General features: G+C 39.4%; 2 protein-coding genes across 2 annotated transcripts; both read left to right on the top strand.

The window, feature by feature from the left end:
* The first annotated feature begins 376 nt into the window (after positions 1-376).
* On the top strand, positions 377-7,681 carry LOC124145684 (peroxidase-like). Its single transcript, XM_046515563.2, has 7 exons — positions 377-564; positions 2,212-2,397; positions 3,564-3,666; positions 4,104-4,213; positions 6,329-6,430; positions 7,034-7,114; positions 7,553-7,681. Exons 1-7 carry the CDS (start codon positions 438-440, stop codon positions 7,666-7,668), a joined length of 825 nt encoding a protein of 274 aa, XP_046371519.2. The 5' UTR covers positions 377-437; the 3' UTR covers positions 7,669-7,681.
* Positions 7,583-11,501, top strand: LOC125378228 (peroxidase-like protein 3). Its single transcript, XM_048393410.1, has 4 exons — positions 7,583-8,274; positions 8,823-8,992; positions 10,099-10,207; positions 10,904-11,501. The coding sequence occupies exons 1-4, from the start codon at positions 7,706-7,708 to the stop codon at positions 10,977-10,979; spliced, it is 924 nt and encodes a 307-aa protein (XP_048249367.1). The 5' UTR covers positions 7,583-7,705; the 3' UTR covers positions 10,980-11,501.
* The last annotated feature ends 9,983 nt before the right edge of the window (positions 11,502-21,484 follow it).

Below are 21,484 nucleotides of genomic sequence, written 5' to 3'. Positions count from 1 at the left end.
TGACGAGCGAACGCTTTAACCACTAGGCTACCCGACCGCCCCTCCATACTGAAGAAATGACTTGCGATCGTCATAGCAGTAAGATCGCTTTGAGGAACTGGGCCAAGGGCCAATTTGCACAAAGCGATATTAGCACTACGACTATCTTCAGTCTGTGTTAGAGTATGGGAATTACGATCATAGTTGCAATAGGATCACTTTGTGCCAGTGAGCCCTGCTCCTTTGAAAATAAGCTTTTGGTAAAAAACCCACCTTTTTATGTCCTTAAACCATGTCATCAATATATATATATAAATATATATATGTGTGTGTGTGTGTGTTATTTACACATAAAGCAATATTTACATTTCGATTTATTTTGAACCTGTAGGTCCAGAAGACAATTCCCTGATATTGATTTTGGTCCGTTGGACGACATATGTAAGCCGAGGAATCTGATGGCACCATGTGATGTATGGAGCCCTTACAGGACTCCCAGCGGCGTCTGTAACAACTTGGCCAACCCGAGATGGGGAAAGGCTCCAACTCAAATGAGACGTTTTCTACCGCCTGTCTACCAAGACGGTAGGTAAAGAGTGAAGTCACTTGATTTTTGTGTTTAAGAATGTGTTCTAAAGAACGAACATCTTGTCCATTTTAGGTCACTTTAATACATATGTACATATGCTTTGTATGTTAAGGGTTTTGTGAGATAACTTTCAAAGATTTGACATATTTGATATAGTGCATATATTCTAGAACAACCTGATGAGTTACAAAGTATTATTTTGGATAAAACATATTTTCTAAACTTGCAAACTAGAGGTCAATTAACCATTGAGTTTTTGAGTGTATTTAACTGTTCGGATAAGTATGAATTAAGTGAGTATGGTTTTATTACGCCTTCTGTGATATTCCAGCAATATCACAATGGTGGATGGAGAAAACAGGCTTTACAAATTATGCTCTTGTGAATTATACCACTTTAACCTCCCACCGCCTGGCAGTATTACTTTTTTATTGGTACCTATTGCTCAAACTCTTATTCATATTTATATATGTTGAAAAGTAATCTCTTGAAAGGTAATATGACATACAGTCACTGTGTGGCTTTACCGTTTGATCAATATCCACAATCACATTATCACGTCGATAGTACGTACTACGAGAGAATGAGAACAATAAATAATTCATACATTCAGCTCATCTGACATGTTCATCTGGGTTTATGTTATGGCGCATTGTGCATTGTGGCAAGCATCAACGTGGTGTTCTCCGTCAGGAAAATGCTGCAGTCCACATCAGTCATGTTGCAATGGCTGCTGTACGGGAATGTGGATGCAAACTTGTACCTATCCACCTTATTCACCAGATCTGTCCCGTAGTTTCAAATTCGAAAAAGAACCCAGTTGCGTGGTTCGCTATTTAACTGGAGCCAAGACTTTGGTGTTGCCGTGTTGGGCTGGTTGACAGACGGGGAACGGACATTCTGCAAAACAAGGATAATTGAAGTGGAGAAGATCTAGAACAAGTGTATAGAACTGCAAGGGGACTATGTTGAAAAATTATTAGGTTTACGACAGTATTTCAGTGCAAGGTTTGAAGCATTATTATACTCCCCCGTCTCTGTAATGTTGCTGACGGCAGCGGAAATCCCAATGTGTAAAGCAATACACATACATACTCCATATTCTTGTTTCCTGTGCATAGGATTATAACTATGAATATCGATATGATATGAAAAAGCGACAAAACCCTTTTCACAGGTATAAAAATAATGAATGTCTAGGTTACAATATTCAAGGCCTCAGTAAAGCTTTCAAAACCTGTTATGACGTACGGAGGACATCAGTAACAAGAATGATGTCCGATGCCATTCCCTATTCTGACTTGTACCATAAATTCCTATTTTTGTTCAGGTGAATAATTGTCTAGCCTTTGCATGTGTTTGTGATGGATGCCACCTGTAGGTAAGGATGCTCACCCTTTTCGCGAACACGTGTTATCATCGCTATATGATAGTGATTCACAAACACATACTCATGACATGTCGGAATCGTACAATCGACTTTACGTTTGATAAAGATTTCTTATTAATGTGGAAATGTTTTTGTCTTCTATTTAGAGAATCTATATGTTTATAAAGCATGTTCTGACATATGGTCCTAGTCATTGCATTCGGTTTAAGTTAACATTGTACTGATTTATTTCAATTATATTAACATGTTCTAGGAATTGGCTTACCTCGCACAAAGAGCGTGTCTGGTGCTGATCTTCCTAGTGCGCGTTTCATCAGTTTGATCGTCCACGGTGCTTCTGACCCCAGTGACATTCCCAAGTACGAGGATATCACCCACATGTTCATGCAGTGGGGGCACATCACCGACCACGACATCACCCACGCGCCAGTCCTCACACGTGAGTAACACACCGACACATTCATATATTAACATCTTGGTAAAATATATTATTATATTAATGCACCTGTGTTTCGCACTTAAACTACATTTATAATTATGCATCACAGTTTTACACGAGAACGTGAATGCGCTTGTATGAGTGAGTTAGCTTCATGTAACTGAGCATCTCATCGTCCGCAATTCCGTTGCCATAACATACAGGTACAATCTAGTGTTGGGCAGTAAAGAAAACATATCAACCAGGCTAAGATCAATAAAACATTTCTTGAAAAATATTTGAAATAAAAATGTTACCAGTGACATACCCCAAAATCACTTTTCATCATTTGATACATTTGCTGTAAGAACATGGCTATAGACTACAAGCAAGCAAACCACCGCACTTGAGAATTGGGACGGACGAGCAGGGCTTGCACGATGCAAAATATAACACTATGTATCGCGATAGTTTGTTCACGATACAATACGTTTCAAGATGTACTGTTTCCGGTAAAATTTCCTAAGATAACAACGGAGTGAAAAATCCCTATTGGATATGTGTCTAATGTTATGCAGAGTTGCGTCCTTTCGGACATGCCAGAGACTTATGATTGCGGGTCCAAATCACGGTTCGTCTCGATTATGTTGCTAGGTCTGTCAGCACCATGCTTATCAAAGTGAAGACGTCTCAGACCTGCATCATTTCGGACTTTTCTCCCGCATTAAGCTGACATGCCGTCATAAAACTGGAACACTGTTCAAAGCCGCGTTAAACCAGACTCACTCCCTCACTCATATGAAAAAGCCTGAATCGAGGCACAGTGCTAGGACTATTGTTGTTCCAGTACTTAAAGATAAATACTGCATATAATTGCATTGCACAGAGCCACATGTGCAATCTTGCCAAGATATGACGATTGCAATACATCTTGTGAAACGAACCGCACAAATTCAGAATGAAACGTAAAGTGAATGGTATCGTTTAATATCAGGTTGAATCGTTTATGTCTGACGGTACCTTATCACGCTAAAGAACAAAGATAGGTGTCTTCATCATTAACTTTAACCTACTTTCCCGTAGTCATAACAATAAAGGAAGCGTTTCTTTATCAGTGTATGTAAAGAACACTGGCCACGAAACAACACTGTCCATGATTATTTTTGTGTTTGTTTAAATGTGTCCAGGACCAGTTAGAAAACCCTTGTTACTCAACTGCTGCCTGGAGGGAGCCTCCGTCGCCGCATCTGCAGCTTCAGTGGGAGTGCGGTCCTTCGTTCCAATTATGGCGTAAGTATTAACTTTATTTCATCGTTATCTGCAAACTGTCTCCTGGTTACCGGATCAGAATTGGTCCTCAGTACCTCTTGCAGATTGGGTAGTTACAATGTCTGCCCTGGCTGATTGTGTGTCATCGTACCCGACTGCGTGTACAACTCATTGAATAGTAATACATGAATCGTTTTCTTTTGGTTCCTTGAATTGTGTTTCATTATTGTTGCTTGAATTTTTAATGGGTGTAATTTATTATCGCATTTATGTTTTAACTATCAGGTTACCATGTTCTATTTTTTGCATTTTCTTTCAAGACTTTAAAAGAAAGACTTTACACTGAAAGTTATTTGTACAATATATTCAAATATCCTAAAACCTTTTTAATATGAGTTCTAGTATTTCTTCCTGGGTCATATCATTGTAAATTTCACCATTAATTATATTTATTTCAGAAATCCATGTTTTCCTATCCCAGTTCCACCGAATGACCCAGTTTTTATCGGCCGCACATGTTTAAACTTCACAAGATCTATACAAGGACCCAACCTACAGTGTACCAATGGTAAATATTAACACAGTGAGTGAGTGAGCTGGGATTAAACGTCACATCGGCAATATTTCAGCCATATAGTGACTATTAAAAAAAGAAGAAATACCGACAGTAAATATCTATTCAGTATTCAATGTTAATGTGACTTTTATATAAACGAGAGCAAATTCAGATTTCATCTACCGGAAGTCTTAGACTGAATGAATGACAGTGATTTATGTACATTTCCGAGCCGTAACAACCTGAAGCCCTCTTTTGTCTACCCTTTTGACAAACATAAGGTACTGGAGTCATTACATTGTGATACCTAAACGAAGGGCGCATTGTTACGCAATTAGCACAGGTAACTAAGAAAAGGTACAGAAAAGGCAATAATCTACTTTAAGCTTGATAACGGTGTAAAAATCGACATCAAGCTTGATAACGATGTAAGAATCTATATCAAGCTTGATAACGATGTACGAATCTACATCAGGCTTGATAACGGTGTACGAATCTACATCAAGCTTGATAACGGTGTACGAATCTACATCAAGCTTGATAACGATGTACGAATCTACATCAAGCTTGATAACGGTGTACGAATCTACATCAAGCTTGATAACGGTGTAAGAATCTACATCAGGCTTGATAACGGTGTACGAATCTACATCAAGCTTGATAACGGTGTCCGAATCTACATCAAGCTTGATAACGATGTAAGAATCTACATCAAGCTTGATAACGGTGTCCGAATCTACATCAAGCTTGATAACGGTGTAAGAATCTACATCAGGCTTGATAACGGTGTACGAATCTACATCAAGCTTGATAACGGTGTACGAATCTATATCAAGCTTGATAACGGTGTAAGAATCTACATCAGGCTTGATAACGGTGTACGAATCTACATCAAGCTTGATAACGGTGTACGAATCTACATCAAGCTTGATAACGATGTAAGAATCTACATCAAGCTTGATAACGGTGTCCGAATCTACATCAAGCTTGATAACGGTGTAAGAATCTACATCAGGCTTGATAACGGTGTACGAATCTACATCAAGCTTGATAACGGTGTCCGAATCTACATCAAGCTTGATAACGATGTACGAATCTACATCAAGCTTGATAACGGTGTCCGAATCTACATCAAGGTTGATAACGGTGTACGAATCTACATCAGGCTTGATAACGGTGTACGAATCTACATCAAGCTTGATAACGGTGTACGAATCTACATCAAGCTTGATAACGGTGTACGAATCTACATCAAGCTTGATAACGATGTACGAATCTACATCAAGCTTGATAACGGTGTAAGAATCTACATCAGGCTTGATAACGGTGTACGAATCTACATCAAGCTTGATAACGGTGTCCGAATCTACATCAAGCTTGATAACGATGTAAGAATCTACATCAAGCTTGATAACGGTGTCCGAATCTACATCAAGCTTGATAACGGTGTAAGAATCTACATCAGGCTTGATAACGGTGTACGAATCTACATCAAGCTTGATAACGGTGTCCGAATCTACATCAAGCTTGATAACGATGTACGAATCTACATCAAGCTTGATAACGGTGTCCGAATCTACATCAAGCTAGATAAAGGTGTAAGAATCTACATCAGGCTTGATAACGGTGTACGAATCTACATCAAGCTTGATAACGGTGTACGAATCTACATCAAGCTTGATAACGATGTACGAATCTACATCAAGCTTGATAACGGTGTTAGAATCTACATCAAGCTTGATAACGGTGTAAGAATCTACATCAGGCTTGATAACGGTGTACGAATCTACATCAAGCTTGATAACGGTGTAAAAATCTACATCAAGCTTGATAACGGTGTACGAATCTACATCAAGGTTGATAACGGTGTAAGAATAAACGTAGGTAAATGCAATAAAGCAGAAGTTGCTATCCATAAAGTTGTATGTTTTCTTATTTACTCACCAACTTCTGGCATGCCAATTGATGTCAAGTTAACACGGAAAACATCAAAACATACATTTTGATACTAAATTCGTTTTACCATTTCCCAGTGATTTTGACATTTTCGAAATGATTTTGCATCATGTTAAGTGGCTGTCTTTAATGTCCAGACAGACATTTCTGATATACTTGTTGATGTTTCAGCTCCAGTGGAACAGATAAATGCAATCACAGCCTTTGTGGATTCATCTAATGTGTATGGATCGAGCAAGGAGGAAAGTGACAACCTGAGACTGAGAGTAGATGGTAATTGTTATGAGTAATGTACTGAAGGAAACGAACGAGGGAACAATAAAAATATAGGAAAAATTAGCTTTACTGTCAGTACTTGTGAAATAGCGCGCAAACAAATTCAACACATGTCAGAATTAAATGTTGAGATGTATTTGTGTGCATTGTTTCCAACGTGTATTTGGGAGACGAGGCTGGGAACCCATGATAGCATATCATTTTACTGTGTCTAAAACTGAGTGTTCCCTAATTCATTTTCATCAGTATATGTCATCTGATCATGATGACTTGGCGTGTTTAGTCACGAGAGACACATAGGAAGGAGTTTTTACGGTAATCCCTTTATTATAATATGAAAACAGAGATACACCCTCCCCCAAAGAAAAATAAAAATAAAGACAATTTATTTAAAAAAGAAGAAGAAAGAATCACCTTGTATGAAACAAAGCTGACACTATGAATTATCCTTCCACGACTGACGGATACGAGTGAAGCTTGACAACCCATGCGTACATTTCATCTGAACTCTTAGCCATGCTCACGACCCCCAGGATGAATTACCTGTATTCTTACATGTACTTAACGTTGTTCTGGTTTATGGTAATATTTTTTTTTCAGGTCTCCTCAACTTCACCGATTTCAACCTTCTGCCAACAGATGAGAAGGAAGATGTTTGCGATGCACCGTGCTTTGATGCAGGTGCGTGTCCCCACAGGAGGAATATACCTATAAATACACCTTTTTTCAATGTTCAAAGCGACATCAGTCACACATTTGTTTTACTAATACCCAAATCAGTCGAGTGACGAATATAATATCAGATTTGCTTTTGTTTCAATGCAATGTCTTGTGGTTAATACTATGCTACGTTTCTCGGGCCTATTCCCCCTGAACTATTCTTTCCAGGTGAAATCGGCCCCAGGTCATTTCGCCCTTCAATAAAAGAAGAGCCTCCTTATACGAGTTTAGAGGGGCAATACAACGGACCCAGTAACGGATTATGTAAAACATAATCCATTCATTTACTATAACTACTCAAACACTAAACGCAGACCAGAATTAATATTACTGGGTCTAACGGATTTCATTTTGTGGCATTGTAAGGATTTCTGGTTGATTCTCTGCTACTTTCTTCAGGTGATACCCGTAGGAACGAACAGATGGGCCTAACCAGTATGCATACCCTGTTGATGAGAGAACACAACCGTATTGCCAGGACTCATACTCAAGTACAACCCATATTGGAACGATGAGAAAATATTTCAAGAAAGTAGAAAGATCTTAGGTGCAATGGCTCAGAAAATAACCTACAGCGATTGGTTGAAAATCGTCCTTGATCCTGGCACTCGAAGGACACATGGGCTTGACTCTCCAAGACAAGGGTTTGACAATGTCTATAATCCAAGTATCGACCCCAGTATTCGGAATGTATTTAGTGCTGCAGCCTTTCGGTTCGGACACACCCTTGTACGTACATTCTTCAGCCGACGTCGCCCGAACTACTCAGTCAACATCATTCACAGACTGAGTGACCTATTTGGCAAGACCAAAATCATAAGGGACTCCAAAGGAAATGCTGTGCATGAATTCTTACGCGGTCAACTTGTCGACACTGCTGGCAGGTTTGACCGGTTCATATCCCCTTCCTTGACCAACGAGTTGTTCAAGAGCGCAACAAACAGTTTTGATCTGGCAGCGTTCAACATCCAGCGTGGGAGGGATCATGGCACACAGTCGTATAACGCCTGGAGACAGTTCTGTGGACTTCCAAAGGCCAATTTCTTCAGGAGAGGTCTCGGAGGCTTCTCGGACCACGATGAAGATGCTGTGGACCAGTTGACTCGAGCCTATGCTGGCCTGTGCGTATCATTTATATCTCTACAAGTAATTGAAGAATATGTTAAGTAAATCAGTATCAGTAATATCTGACCCATGTAACAAAATAAGTATAGTTATGGCATAGATCTACATCTTGCTCAAGAAAGACTAGGCTCTCGCCAACAGGCAAACCTATCAAATTTGACTGCAGTCATTTTAATATAAAACGTCAACACCAGTCTCGATTATCCAACGAAACACATTCCATTGGGTTTATAAGACAAACCACTTTGTCTATAAACTGCAATGTCTTATGTATATCTGTCAAACGGGTGATGTAACGTATTACAACGTCTAGAGCTAGCCCGAACATTCACACCAGATCGTGAAGCAAAGCCCCAACCCCCCTCCCCTCTTTAAACAGGGAAATTGAGAAATTACTTATCTTATCTGAACTTTGATTTCATCCGTGGCGATCGTATAGAACAGATGTCGAATATACTGCCATAAAAGACAGGTTTATATTTAATCGCTGAAGGGTATTAAGAAACCCAATTCACTTTCATTAAGCCTGAATTTACGTTTGTAGGAGTCCGGATGACGTTGAGATCTTCCCTGCGGGTATATCGGAGAGACCGGTGCCCGGTGGCGTCCTCGGCCCAACCTTAAGCTGCATCATCGCGAAACAATTTGAGTTGATAAAGAAAGGCGACCGTTTCTGGCACGAGCTGGGAAATCCGGTGACGGGTTTCACACCAGGTATGTGTGACAGTCATTCGTGACCAACTCGTGTTATTCCGGGACAAGCCGAATAGCGACTTGCAGGTTACGGAAAGGGGCGAGTGGTGACGAATGGTATGACAGTGTGTTTTCAATCGTGAATGGAAGATACAATTAAACAAAATAACAAAAAAAACATCTTCGTAAGAAAATCGTTTTTAATGATTTGAAAACAGAATTACCTGTGTCACAGTATTGTCAACAGTTGTGTAATAGTTTTCTGAAAGATTTATTGCATATTAACAACATGTTGACGTAATGTCATCCATAATGAATGACGGTAATTTGTGATAAAGAGCTAGGTGTTGGAAATATGATGTCATTGTTATGCATAGATGTAAATACTAGATGTTGGTACCAGAATGAATTCCTGATGGCCTTTTAGATTATCATTTTGGCTTGGTTTGAGGTTTATGATTTTAAACCATCGGATAGGCGGTCCACATAATAAAGTACCAACAGTTACAATGGGATGGCATCCTAAGATAACTTTTGAAACTGATGTGATCGTGATTGATGTTATGTTGAACAAAGAATTAGATCAAAACAGTTAAAATGTAACGTCCATGTTAATCTTTGGTCAAACACGTGACGCCAATCATGCTATCAATGTACGTTTTCTAAGTTCTTTTCATGACTGACGAGGGCACGGGTGGCCCAGTCGTCTAAGGCGCCGCGATTCGCTGTACAGAGTTGCCTCCTTTGGGCACGCCAGAAACCTATGATTGTGGGTTCGAATCCCGGTTCGCCCCGATTATGTTTATTGGTGTGTCAGCACTATACATGTGCCCGTGGGTTTCACCGAAGTGGTAAACGTCTGGGACCAGCATCACTTCGGGCTTTCCTCCCACATTAAGCTGACACGCCGTGATATAACTGGAATACTGTTCAAAGCGGCGATAAACCCAACTCACTCACACATTACTGACAATAATGACTGATATACTAACATTCTGACTGATCAGACTCGCAAGGTAGATGAAGTGTAAATGTATAATTTTATTCAACATTTGGCTCGTGATTCCTTCAACCAAGAAGTAAAAAACAAACAATACCCTTAATGTCTTGCTCTTTACAATCCCCAGCCCAGCTGGCTGAGATCCGGAAGGCCAGCCTGTCCAGGATCATCTGTGACAACACGGACACCTTCTTTATACAACAAAATGCCTTCAAGAAAGCATCACATTATTATGGGTGAGAAACTGGTTGTTCATCTATGGTTAAACGTTGTCAGCGGAGTGTTTTCTTATCCTATGTGAGATATATTAGGAATACACATAATTAATCATAATATATGATTTTTACCACACGGAAACACACGAGTGTTTTAATTTTTATCATAAATTGACATATTTTCTTTCACCAAATAACTTTCTCAAGAAATTGCATACGACTACAATGATTGAGTGAACCGCCGTTTATGGTACGTCTAAATTTGTTTAAATTAATGTGTAAAGGCGATGTATAGAGCAGACTAAAAAAAGTTCCTGCTAGATGACCTCATTTATTGGGTTGTGATGCATGTTCATGGTTTAACAAACCGAAAACACAATTTTGAGACATTTGTATTAGTTGCATATTTTCTGTCACTGCGTCGAGAATTACTATTCTTAAATTTGATCTGTTCTCAAACACGCCGCACTACAAATGAAATAGGTTCAAAGTGGGTCAGTCTCCTCTAAAGATACACATCGTCTGAAGAGACATATGAATATAAATTCAGAACTCATTCATAACTTTATATTGGTCACATTTCAATACGAATTCACTTCACTGCATTATATTGAACCCAGAAATCACGCAGTATTAGGACCATGCCATGATTTTGTCACGAAGACACACAGAACGTAGTTATTATTTTGTGCTAAGCCATGATTGCTATACTTTCAGGAACTCCTACCAGTCCTGTTACAATCTCCCGAGCGTGGACCTGAGCAAGTGGTCAGTGTATTACGCCGCTAAATAGATTCCCCATCTTCCCCAGCCCCCCTGCCTAGCCTCCCCGAGTCAAGTGGTGTGCTGAGTTCAAAACATGGGCCACGAGCTGAGAATCCGCAATGGCATGCCGTTACTCAGAATGTAACGGAGAACACCTGTGTACATGAAATAAACACCTTTAAAACTAAAACCTCGAGTCCATCTAGTGGACTCACATTTTACTGTTATGGGTTCATTTGCAAATTGAAACGCAAATCTAACCCAGAAATGGGATGGTTACAAAACTAAATTGGGAAATGGCCACACACGATCAATGAATAATTAGCACACTTGTATTGAAACATACTGTTGGTTTACAAAGGCAATACAATGGATCAAATACGTTGCAGCAGCAATAAGTAACAGGCCCTACAAAACACATCAGTACACTCACGATTATCCAGAAGGTTTGGTTTGGTTTGGTTTGTTTGTTGTTTAACGCCGCACTCAGCAATATTCCAGCTATATGACGGCGGTCCGTAGATAATCGAGTCTGGACCAGACAATCCAGTGATTGATATCATGAGCATCGAACCACGCAATTGGGATCGATGACATGCATCAAGCAAGTCAGCGAGCCTGACCACCCGATCCCGTTAGTCACCTTTTACGGCAAGCATGGGTTGCTGAAGACCAATTCTACCCCGGATATTCACGGGATTAATCCAGAAGGTTCCACTCTTGAATATATCTGAAGAAGCACACACTTTGTTCCCGAACCTGGAATAGTGTTGGAAGTTGCCAGGAATGTGACGTTTTCAGATAGGTATAACTTCCGCATTTGGCAAGTGGATAAGAAGCAAGCCCTGTCGTAAATGTTTCGTTTTAATTTTATATTGGTAAACCTATTTGATTATTATTGATTCATATGCAAAAACAGAAGATGACAAATCTTCGGTTATCGTCAAGTCTTCGATCTTTAAGTTATGATCCGGAAACGAAATATGGACGGACATACGGACGGATTAGGTTTGTTTCCGATATGATGTCTGGATGGCAATGGAAATGGCTAATAGTCAGCTGATTGTCAGTGTAAGTTTGTTTCTGTAAGATGTTTCCTTCAACCTTATTAAATCAGTTTTATTTATCTCTTGCTGGTTGTTGTGTCTGTATTCTTCAGCTTAATCTTACACATTTACGGTAATAATATACTTAACGTGTGCAAAACATTTTTATCGTGTGAATGATTATTTAAGAATATGACTTTCACTTTGAGTGAGTAAATTGGAATATGAACCTTCTTGGCTACGTCATTTCAAGAATACAGTAACGTGGTAAACTTACGACCGTGACATTTTCTTTGTATATATTACTAATATATATATGTACAATAACAATGTTTTGCACACATTAAGAATATTCTTATTGTAAATGTATACATCTCAATGTGTCACCTGGGCATATGGCCTATATTACTTATATTACTTCCGAGTATGTTACTCCTATTTTACTACTTTATATATATTATTACTACTCTCTCTCTCTCTCTCTCTCTCTCTCTCTCTCTCTCTCTCTCTCTCTCTCTCTCTCTCTCTCTCTCTCTCTCTCTATCTATCTATATATATATAATTAAAATATATAATTTATTAATATATAATTAAAAAAGTGGAGTAAGATTGAACACAATTTTAATAGGCCAGCGCTTTGTCTCATCAAGGTCATAACTGAATAACGGACATGAAGTAGTAACATATAGTTACGTGACGTCATAACATCTAGGAAACTATGACGTCACAATACCAAGGTGACTATGGACAAATAACTTACGCCTTTACATTTAACTTACGAATGAAATGTTGCTCTTTTTGAAACAATGTAGGTTCATGATCAAAATTTAGCTTATATAGCGGGAAAACTAAAAAGTTGCCGTTTCCACATGCTTCTAAATGTTCACTGAGTGCAATCGTGCGGTTGTGTGGCTGCTTTATTTGTGAACGGTGAAGATTCATTCTTCTTTTTAATTAAAGTTCTGTCTTTCCGATATACTTTTCATTGCATCCACTACAAACAGTCAAGTAAATAACATTTCTAGTATCACAAATAATATTTTGTTTTACAGTAAATTTAGTTTCCTTTGTAATTTGGACTGAACAGCCTTCAATTATATTGCTGCAAGTTAGGCAACGTTTGTCACCGCACTTAGAAACCTGTGGAGTGATAACAACAGAATCAAATTTAGAACTTGTCAAAATCTTTCTAAGATTTTTGGGTTGTCTTTGGCTGTTGATAATTTTGTATTTGCTCAATATCTTCTCCATTTTAATACTTTGATTCAAAATAGGCAGGTATCGTTGAACCATGGATAATGTTTTTTCATGATTAGGGTTGAAGGTAGATACTAGAGTTAAATTATTCCCAATATTGTTTTCTTCAGACTTTTCTCTCAGTTTTAGTTGCTTAATACTTAGCGCCTTCTGTATGCTATCAGGGCGGTCGGGTAGCCTAGTGGTTAAAGCGTTCGCTCGTCACGCCGAAGACCCGGGTTCGATTCCCGACATTGGTACAATGTGTGAAGCCCATTTCTGGTGTCCCTCGCCGTGATATTGCTGGAATATTGCTAAAAGCGGCGTAAAACCATACTCACTCACTCACTCACTTACTGTATGCTATCTTCAATTAACTTTGCGCGATAATTTTGATGCAGTAGGAAACTCTTAAGTTCAGCAAGGCGGGTAGTTTTAACATCATTTCCGGACACAATGGTACAAATACGTCTTGCGAGACTGTCCGTTATTCAGTTATGGCCTGATGAGACTCGTACGTGGTACGAGTTGAAAGCGCTAGCCTATTCAAACTGTGTTCAATCTTACTCCACTTACTAAATTAGTACTATATTGTGCCTGAGGGTTAGAACTTAACTGTGCTTTTCTTATATACTAGTATATATATATATATATATATATATATATATATATATATAAGTAATATAGGAGTAACATACTCGAAAGTAATATAAGTAATAGAGGCCATATGCCCAGGTGACACATTGAGATGTATACATTTACAATAAGAATATTCTTTAAGTGTGCAAAACATCCCACAGGATGCTATGGGGTAATGATTAGCTAGAAAAGACAGTAACACAGTACTTAGGATATGGTCCATTAACGTTCCCAAATAGATCACTATTGTAAGATTCATTCTGGGCAGGGCCACACTCCGACCTGTTATTATTCTGTCCATCCTTCCTGTTACAGCGACCGCTCTTGTGGTAGAGCGTCCGCCCGGAGAGCAGAAGGTCCGGGGTTCGATCCCCGGCCGCGTCATACCAAAAGACGTTAAAAGATGGTACTTGTTGTTACCCTGTCAGGCGCTCGGCATAAAGGGGCTTAAATAAGGACTGGTCGGCTCGGAGTCAGTATACTGTGTCTGAGTGGGGTATTCATGTTAAACTGCGGCATGGTATCTCAGTGAACTAGCACTATAAATCGGCATCAGTCTGGACTAGTACAACCAGCCACACACACACGTGCATGCACGTTGCTATATAAGTGCAATAATCTTGAACGCGACGTTAAAACCAATTTCACCTCACCTCCGGCGAGTTCGTAGTGGAAAGCGTATGGTTTTGTCTGTCCGTCATTCTGGCGAATAAGAAGACGATTTACGGCGTCCTTGAGAAAATCGTGCCATTCTTTAAATAACCGACTTGTTTTCATCTTCAGTTTCTGTAAACTTTCACTGTTTTCTAGGGGCGGTGGGGTAGCCTTCGCTCGTCACGCCGAAGACCCGGGTACGATTCCCCACATGAGTACAATGTGTGAAGCCCATTTCTGGTGTCCTTGGTGATATTGCTGGATTATTGCTAAAAGCGGCGTAAAACCATACTCACTCACTCTTCTTTTCTTTGTAATGTCGTTAGAGGACCCGTACCTAATGCAGCTTTCGAGCTGAGTTGATTGGTTTAATTGTGTCATATGGCCCTGTGACGCAGGGGTAGCATTATGCAGATGGCTGTTACAATGAATGCTAGTTCCACCCGTGACGAACAGGTCTGGTTGTTGATGAAATATAGTGATAGCTAAATGGACGGATTTTTTATTCATGCACCGATTGTCTTTAAATGTGATATCCAGTTATGTATGACTGTTTAATAATCTCATACCAACTTTGGCTGGAGTAGGTCCAATAGTTTTTCAGATATTGTATTTAACGTCGGTACCTTAAATTAACTTCCAGACTATACATACATATACACGCACATTTTGTTGAGTTTTATAAATTTGTACATGGCTTTGTCAACTCCATTGGTGATGAGTTGATAGAAAATACAGTTATTCCCGAAAGTGAGCTAGACGCTGTTATTACTCTAGAGGAATTGGTACAAACTCTATATGAAGTGTGGCAAAGCTCCTGGTTATAGTGGGATACCTGTGGATTTCTTTAAGAATGACCCACCTAAATGTCTGGACATGTTATTACAATTATTTAATGCAGTATTCGTAAGTGGCTCTTATCCAGATCAGTGGTCTTATGGCGTTATACTTCCTATATATATACTACCCATCAAAAGTTTAGACTCACTGAAACCACTCACTATATCTCGTAAGAAAATCGTATTTGTGAAAGCTACCAATAAAAAATAACAAAATTATTCATTTAGGTCTTCATATCCTTGTTCACAAGGACGTGTGCATTGATGATTAGTGAACCAGAATGCCGTATTGGCTAGTACCATACAAAAGTGAAATTGCAAAATTTAATAACGGGTATGACCACCCCTGGCTCTAACACAGACATTGCATCGACGTTGCATACCACGAAAGAACAGTTCAATCTGCCGCTGGGGAATGTTTGCCACTCCTCAAACAATGCATTGCGAAGTTGGCGAAGGTTAGCAGGGGGAGGAACTCTGGCATAAACACGCCGTCCCAGCAGATCCCAAACATGCTCAGTGGGGTTCATATCGGGCGATAATGCTCGCTAATCCATTCGATTCACCCCATTTTGTTGTAAAGAAGCTGACACGATGCGAGCTCTGTGAGGCCTGGCATTATCCTCTTGGAAAACCGCGTGACCTGGCATGGCCCTTAAGAATGGAAGCACAATAGGAATGATGATCTCGTCCCTGTATCTCTGGCCAGTCAGATTTCCATCCTGTACCAGTAAATCAGTTCTTCCAGTCAGGGTGATACCTCCCCAGACGATAACGGATCCACCTCCAAATCGATCATGTTCCACAACAGCAACGTCAGCGTACCGCTCTCCCTGACGTCCATAGACTGGGATCCGACCATCGTTGAAATGCAGATTGAACCTTGATTCGTCGGAGAAGAGTACCCTTGCCCATCTGCGGGGACCCCAGCGTAAATGTCCATTTCTCCAATTCAGTCTGTTCTGACGGTGGCGTGGTGTAAGGGGGGGTCTTACAGCTAGACGACGTGCCCGCAGTCCGTAGTGACGTAATCGGCGGCGTATTGTTGATACAGATACACGTCGTCCTGTAGCTTGTTTGAAAGCATTATTGGCTGCTGTGGCTGTAATGTTTCTGCCCCTGAGAAACAGCAAAAAGACCCATCGGTCATCTTGCTCTGATGTTACCCTTGACCTACCCGACCTGGGTCGATCCTGGACGGAGTTGGTCTGTTGAAAGCGTACCCAGAGGTTGGAAACTGCCTATTGGGATACGCCAAGACATCTGGCAACAAACCGTTGTGATCTGCCATCTTGTAGCAGTGCCAAGGCTTGGTGTCGTTGCTCAATACGGAGACTTCTCCCTCTACCCATGCTTGCATCAAAGAAGAATTTCTCCACTAACTCAGAGGAGCCAACTGCAATCCTTATAAAGATGAATTGCACGAGTATCCCGCGTCAAATTGCTGATAAAACACGTGTATTATCGTGCATGTGAACACCTGCGTTTTGGTGCGAATTTTGTTTAAAAATGTGCGACATTCCACAGAGTTTTATCAATTAAAGAACGAAAAACTCTAATCTTTTCACCGTTACAGATTTGGTTTTACGCCACAACAGTTCATGTGTTAACAGTACCTGTAAAAATTTAGAATATTTGGCATTATCTGGTTTGAAACAGTTGAGTATAGTGAGTGGCTACATTTACACTGGTGAGTCTAAACTTTTGATGGGTAGTATATAACCCAATGATCCCTCTAACTATAGACCTACTACACTTTTAGAAGTAGCAGGCAAATCTTTTGCAAAAATGGTTTGTAACAGACTTACAAAGTGGTCTGCTCTTAAACATTTTATAACTAACGAGCAAGCAGGTTTTAGAAAGGGATTCCAAACTTCCGACAATATCTTTATTGTAAATACTTTATGAGATAAATATCTGTCTCTAAGACGCGGCAGGATGTATGGTGCCTTTATAGATTTGAAAGGAGCGTTCGACTCTGTGTATAGGAATGGCTTACTCTTCAAATTGTGGAAAGGAGGTATTAATGGTCGAATGTTTAGATTAATTCGTAATATATATAGATCTGTAAAGTCCTGCATTTCTCTAGAAGGTGATATACACAGTTCTTCGAGTGCTACTCTGGTGTTAGACAGGGATGCCAACTGTCGCCTTTTTTGTTTTCATGCTTCATCAATGATATTGTGGAATTTTTCAATTGTGAGGGAGCTCATGGTGTAACTATAAGTCCTTTGGAATTATTTATTCTATTGTTTGCAGATGACATTATCTTGTTAGATGTAACAGCTAATGGCCTACAGAAACGTCTTGACCAACTTTCTTTATATTGTGATAAAAAGAAATTGACTATGAATACTCAAAAAAGCAAAGTGATTGTATTCAGGAATGGCGGCAAACTTAGATCTTATGAAAAGTTTAGGATTGGAGATTCTGTCATTGACATAGTCCCTAGTTATAAATATCTAGATGTGCAGTTATCGTCCTCTGGTTCTTGGTATCTTACTCAAAAGACTTTGGCACAACAGACATGGAAAGTAGTTCTAATACTACAATCAACACTGGGAATATTCTCGACAATCCCAGCTCGTGTCTGTTTTAAATTTTTTGATATAAATGTATTGCCAATTTTAAATTATGGAGCAGAGGAATGGGGATTTCATCCTTCACCCAATATTGAAAATGTACACGATCGTTTCTGTAAACAAGGTCTGAGCTTGAATAGAAACAACCCTAACATAACTGCAAGAGGTATTGTGAATAGAACATCAATCAAGGTTTTGCATTCCATAAAAATTTAAAAATTCTGGTTAAGGTAATTGTCACAACAGGTTAATGTTATCATGAAGGGTTCTTATGATTTTCATCAGAAGGGCAGAAAATGGTAAAGCTTGTTGGGCTACTAATGTTAAATCTTTGTTATTTACATAAGGCTTTGGGGAAGTTTGGTTACAGCAAGGTGTTGGAAATAAAAATGCATATTCTATTGTGTTTTAAGCAAAGATGTAAAGATATCAGCCAACAAACATGGAATAATAATTTAGAATGTTATTCTAAGCTGGAATATTTTTGCTCTGTCAAGGAAAATTTTAATTATGAACATCTGACTAATTGTATTGATATAGCCATCTATCAAACAACACTTGTGAGGTTTGACTAATCTAAACATAATCTATTGGTAGAGGCAGGTAGGCATTATAAAATACCAAGGCCAGAACGTCTTTGTCCGTTTTGTATTGTGCCATACATAGAAACTGAATTCCACTTTTGTCTCCAGTGTCCATTCTATTCGAATTTAAGGGGACAGGTACTTCCTAAATAGTATTGCATAAGTCCAACTCTGAATAAACTAACACAATTATATAGCTGCAACCTCTATGTTATAAGAAGATTTGCAAAGTATGTATTTCTCGCTCTCAAGAAAAGGAACACTCTTCTTAAAGTTGTGCCTGTTATGTAGTACTATGCCATTGTAACAATATGAGACTGGTTGGGGCCCGATCCACGGGGCGTTTGTGGGTTATGACCGGCCTTAGTAACCTTTTGTGCATCCTTCTCAGCACTCCGATGAGTGTTGACTACTTGTTCGTGGCTCGCGGGCGCTTTTGTGAATCGGTTCCCTGATGTAATAATCAGCGCTCTCTGTACATGTGAACTGACTAATCCAATGTACCTTGTATAATGGGCCGGTGGCCCCTTTACGGAATAAACGCATTCGCATTTATACACGCACATGCACACGCACACTCATGAAAATGTGTAAAAATGTGTGTGTGTGTGTGTGTGTGTGTGTGTGTGTGTGTGTGTGTGTGTGTGTGTGTGTGTGTGTGTGTGTGTGTGTGTGTGTGTGTGTGTTTGTGTGTTTGTGGGATCCTCAAAGTCCTCCGATGCTAATTCCTGTACAAAAATACATAATGAAAAATATACGTTAAAGAATGTCATTCCTTTCCGCGTTCATATAACAAATACAACCTCTTTGTTTGTGAAGTACGGCATGACACTGAGTGATTGGATGTACTTCATGTTGTGTTACATGCTGACATTTCCTCATCAAGTGTTAAGTCCGCAAGTGACGTGATAGCGTGTGTGTGGGTGTTGACGTCATGGAGTAATCCATGGCATGACATCCGATGATGGTGGGGGAGAATTATTCACATTGCGTTAAGGATATGGCCGCACTTATTTTGGTTATTGTCACAGATCATTTTTGTTGTTGCTTCTTTTCGATTGGCTAGTTCATGCCAAGTGTTTATTTGTTTTCGTTGTTTGCGAAGCGTCCCATAGCAACGTGATATCACAGCAATACATTGTCGCAAATACATAAATATGACGTCACCATTGTTCATGACGTCATACGCAGTTTCATTTTGCGTCATTTCAACAACTGATTGACTGGGCTTATGTCACCCCTCGAGAAACCAACATATGTATATTTTCCCAAAAAAAGGACCATGGATAATATATAGAATAATGAACTCTTTTTCCAGCTGACATTTCTTTCGGTTATGGGAACTTTTTTGTCACTTTTATTTGTATCACCTATAATATATATTTTACAAAATGATCGAATGCAAAGTATCTACACAAATATTCATATAGACGATTAAGATCAATTATCCAAATATGAACATATCAAGTATAGTAGACTCTGTGTAATCCGGCATCTGTTAAATCCGACATCAAGTCTCATTCCACAAAAAATTGAATCCCGACACAGATCCTATCATTATCATATAAAACAACTCCCACATGTGTCTATTCGGACGTCCGACACTGATTGATTGATTGAATGTTTGTTATTTAACGCCGTATTCAGCAATATTCAAGCTATAAGACGGCGATCTGTAAATAATCGCGTCTGGATTAAACGATCCAGTGATTGACATCATGAGCATCGATCCACGCAATAGGGATACGATGACATGCAAGTCAGCGAGCCCGACCACCCGATCCCATTAGTCACCTCTTACAAGCTTTGTCGCCTTGTACGGCAAGCATGGCTTGCAGAAGAGTCAGTCCGACACTGGTTTGAGCAAATCCACTATGTGTAGTCAACACGAAGGTTAATCCGTAAAAAATATTAAATATAAGGTCATTAATATACCATAATCAGATGTATATTGTTCGGCCTCGAGTCATACTCAGTCATTATACCAATATTATGTTGTATTAGGATAAGGGACTGATTGTCCCGGCTTTCTTTTGAATAAACCAATCTATCTGTCTGCTAGTCCTTCATTGTTTCTTTAATTTATGGTCAGGATTACATATCAAGTGAGTGCATCATTTCAGCCGTGTTTAATCCGACATTTCCCCTCGGTCCCAATGTGTCCCTCACTTAATAATATAGACTAATCTATTGTTTAATAATGCATAATCTTCTCGAACACACCAAAGAACAGGACTATACAGACTGACATGGCTTCATAAAAAGTTCACTCAGCACGATCGCCATCAGCTGTTAGCCTCTGGGGTTTTCACGACGTTCTTTGGGCTTGTTTAACGTTTTCTCTCATGTTGTGTCGTATCTATACAGCAAACATGCTTTTTGCCGTTGACTCATTGAGTTACGAACATGGTGTATGCTAATATTTTAAAATATGTACATTTCATTTATTAAAAAATAGAGAGATCTCCCCCCTCAACCCATTTCTGAATAAAAGAAACGACAGGCCACCTCAGCGCAAGCATGTCTTGGATATATCCGATTTATTACAGTTCTCTTACTTACCCATTGTCAAGCTTTAAAATGACATTCCAAAGAGTGAGTAAGTGTGGTTTTACTCCCTTTTAGCAAAATTCCGACAAAATAACGGCTGTGGGCACAAGAAATGGCTGTACCCATGTGGGGAATCGGCGTGACGAGCGAACACTATAACCACTAGGCCACTCAACCGCCCTTCTCAACAGAGAATATCTTTCCATGGTATATTATTACATGTACCCTTTTCAAGTATGACTTTTTCCGGAGTATTTACTCTAACATGATGTCTAATTGTTTCATGAATTATAAAATATGAAACAATCGAGACAAGACAGTCGGGGCGAAACAATCGGCACACAATCGATATAAATGTATAGTTATTAATTTAAATTCTATCAAACGTCGCTTTCACGGACTG

Source organism: Haliotis rufescens, unplaced genomic scaffold (genome assembly GCF_023055435.1).
Source record: "Haliotis rufescens isolate VD_foot unplaced genomic scaffold, xgHalRufe1.0.p SCAF_12, whole genome shotgun sequence".
Taxonomy (NCBI): Eukaryota; Metazoa; Mollusca; class Gastropoda; order Lepetellida; family Haliotidae; genus Haliotis; species Haliotis rufescens.
Note: the sequence above shows the minus strand (reverse complement) of the source record. Positions and strands in the feature narration are given on the sequence as shown.